Source organism: Myotis davidii, unplaced genomic scaffold (genome assembly GCF_000327345.1).
Source record: "Myotis davidii unplaced genomic scaffold, ASM32734v1 scaffold120, whole genome shotgun sequence".
Taxonomy (NCBI): Eukaryota; Metazoa; Chordata; class Mammalia; order Chiroptera; family Vespertilionidae; genus Myotis; species Myotis davidii.
In genome coordinates this window covers 2,538,262-2,539,475 of record NW_006294778.1, presented here as the reverse complement: position 1 = coordinate 2,539,475, position 1,214 = coordinate 2,538,262, and the positions used below count along the sequence as shown (strand labels likewise).

Here is a 1,214-nt window from a genome sequence, read left to right as displayed (position 1 = left end):
TTTACTGATGAGGTAGGTAGTTCAGTGCCTTCCTGAAGGCCACATGACAAAAGACTGAAGGAGCTTCAAACCCAGGCAGTGTGACTTCAGAGCCCCAGACTCTTACTTCTGCCTCCCCATGATTTGGCAGCCCAGGCGCAGAGATTGTGTTCTGCACTCTGTGCTTTAAGGACCCGTTGTTACTGAGCGTCCACAGCCACACCGAGATGTCTTGAGTGAGCTCACACCTGTGGCTGTGGTTCCCTCTTACGGAAGGCAGCCTTGAAGGCCTAGTGATAGCCTGGCTGGGGTGCTATGGGAAGCAGGGGCCGTCTTCTGGGCGCCTTTCCAACACTGTGACACCTGCGACACAGAGGCACCACGGGTGAAGTACCACAGACTACTGACACAGGGCCTGTTTGTCTGTGCAGGTACCATCTCTTTACCCCACACTCAAGTGACACAAAATGCCCTTCAATGGTGGCGAGAAGCGGTGTGTGGGTGAGGACCAGCCAAGCAACTCAGATTCTTCCCGGTTCTCCGAAAGCATGGCTTCGCTCAGTGACTATGAGTGCTCCAGGCAGAGCTTGACCTGTGTGCCGGGTTCTAAAACTAAGAAAGGCCTGAGATCAGAGGGTACACTTCCCTTCTTTCTAGATCTACCAGAATAGCACTGCGGGGGCCCTGCGGCTACCTTGTGCAGACTCTCGGGAATAAATAACCACACAAGTTTACAACCTGCCCATTTTTTCTTTTCATCTCTGTCTCTGGTCTGCTTTGGTTCAGGTTTAACCCCTTCCCCGGCAGAAACGTGTATACTCGTTTTCACAAAATGTTCTTTTTCAGTCGTCGACGAGTATACTAAGAAAATATGGTAAAAAAATATGGTTTATAGGAAGACGAGTTACAAACTGTTTTCATAACCAGCATCAAAAATACTATATAGAACCAAAATAAAAAAATTAGTCTGAAAAAGAACCGTTTTTAACAAAAAAATTGTTGGGGAAGGGGTTAAAGACGCTCAGTGAACCCGTACTCGCACAATTGTTTGACTATAAATTCACCCCACCTGTCTTTCTCAGTAGTGGAAACCCAGTCCTTGACATGACGTCTTGGACCACATTCAAGGATAAATTCAAATTGGTCTTTTCTGATCATTTCTGATTTACATGAAAGAAAAGTTGCCCCAATTCGAGGTTCATGGAGGAAGTGAAACAATCTGAAGAGTTTCCTGC

At 47.0% G+C, this 1,214-nt stretch overlaps 1 protein-coding gene across 1 annotated transcript in view; it reads left to right on the top strand.

The window, feature by feature from the left end:
- Positions 1–385: 385 nt before the first annotated feature.
- The window catches only part of TCP11L2 (t-complex 11, testis-specific-like 2), a 30,523-nt gene continuing 29,694 nt past the window's right edge, over positions 386–1,214 (top strand). Inside the window, 1 exon segment of the mRNA XM_015567575.1 lies at positions 386–615. Coding sequence (XP_015423061.1) covers positions 447–615 — 169 coding nt within the window. The 5' untranslated portion in view covers positions 386–446.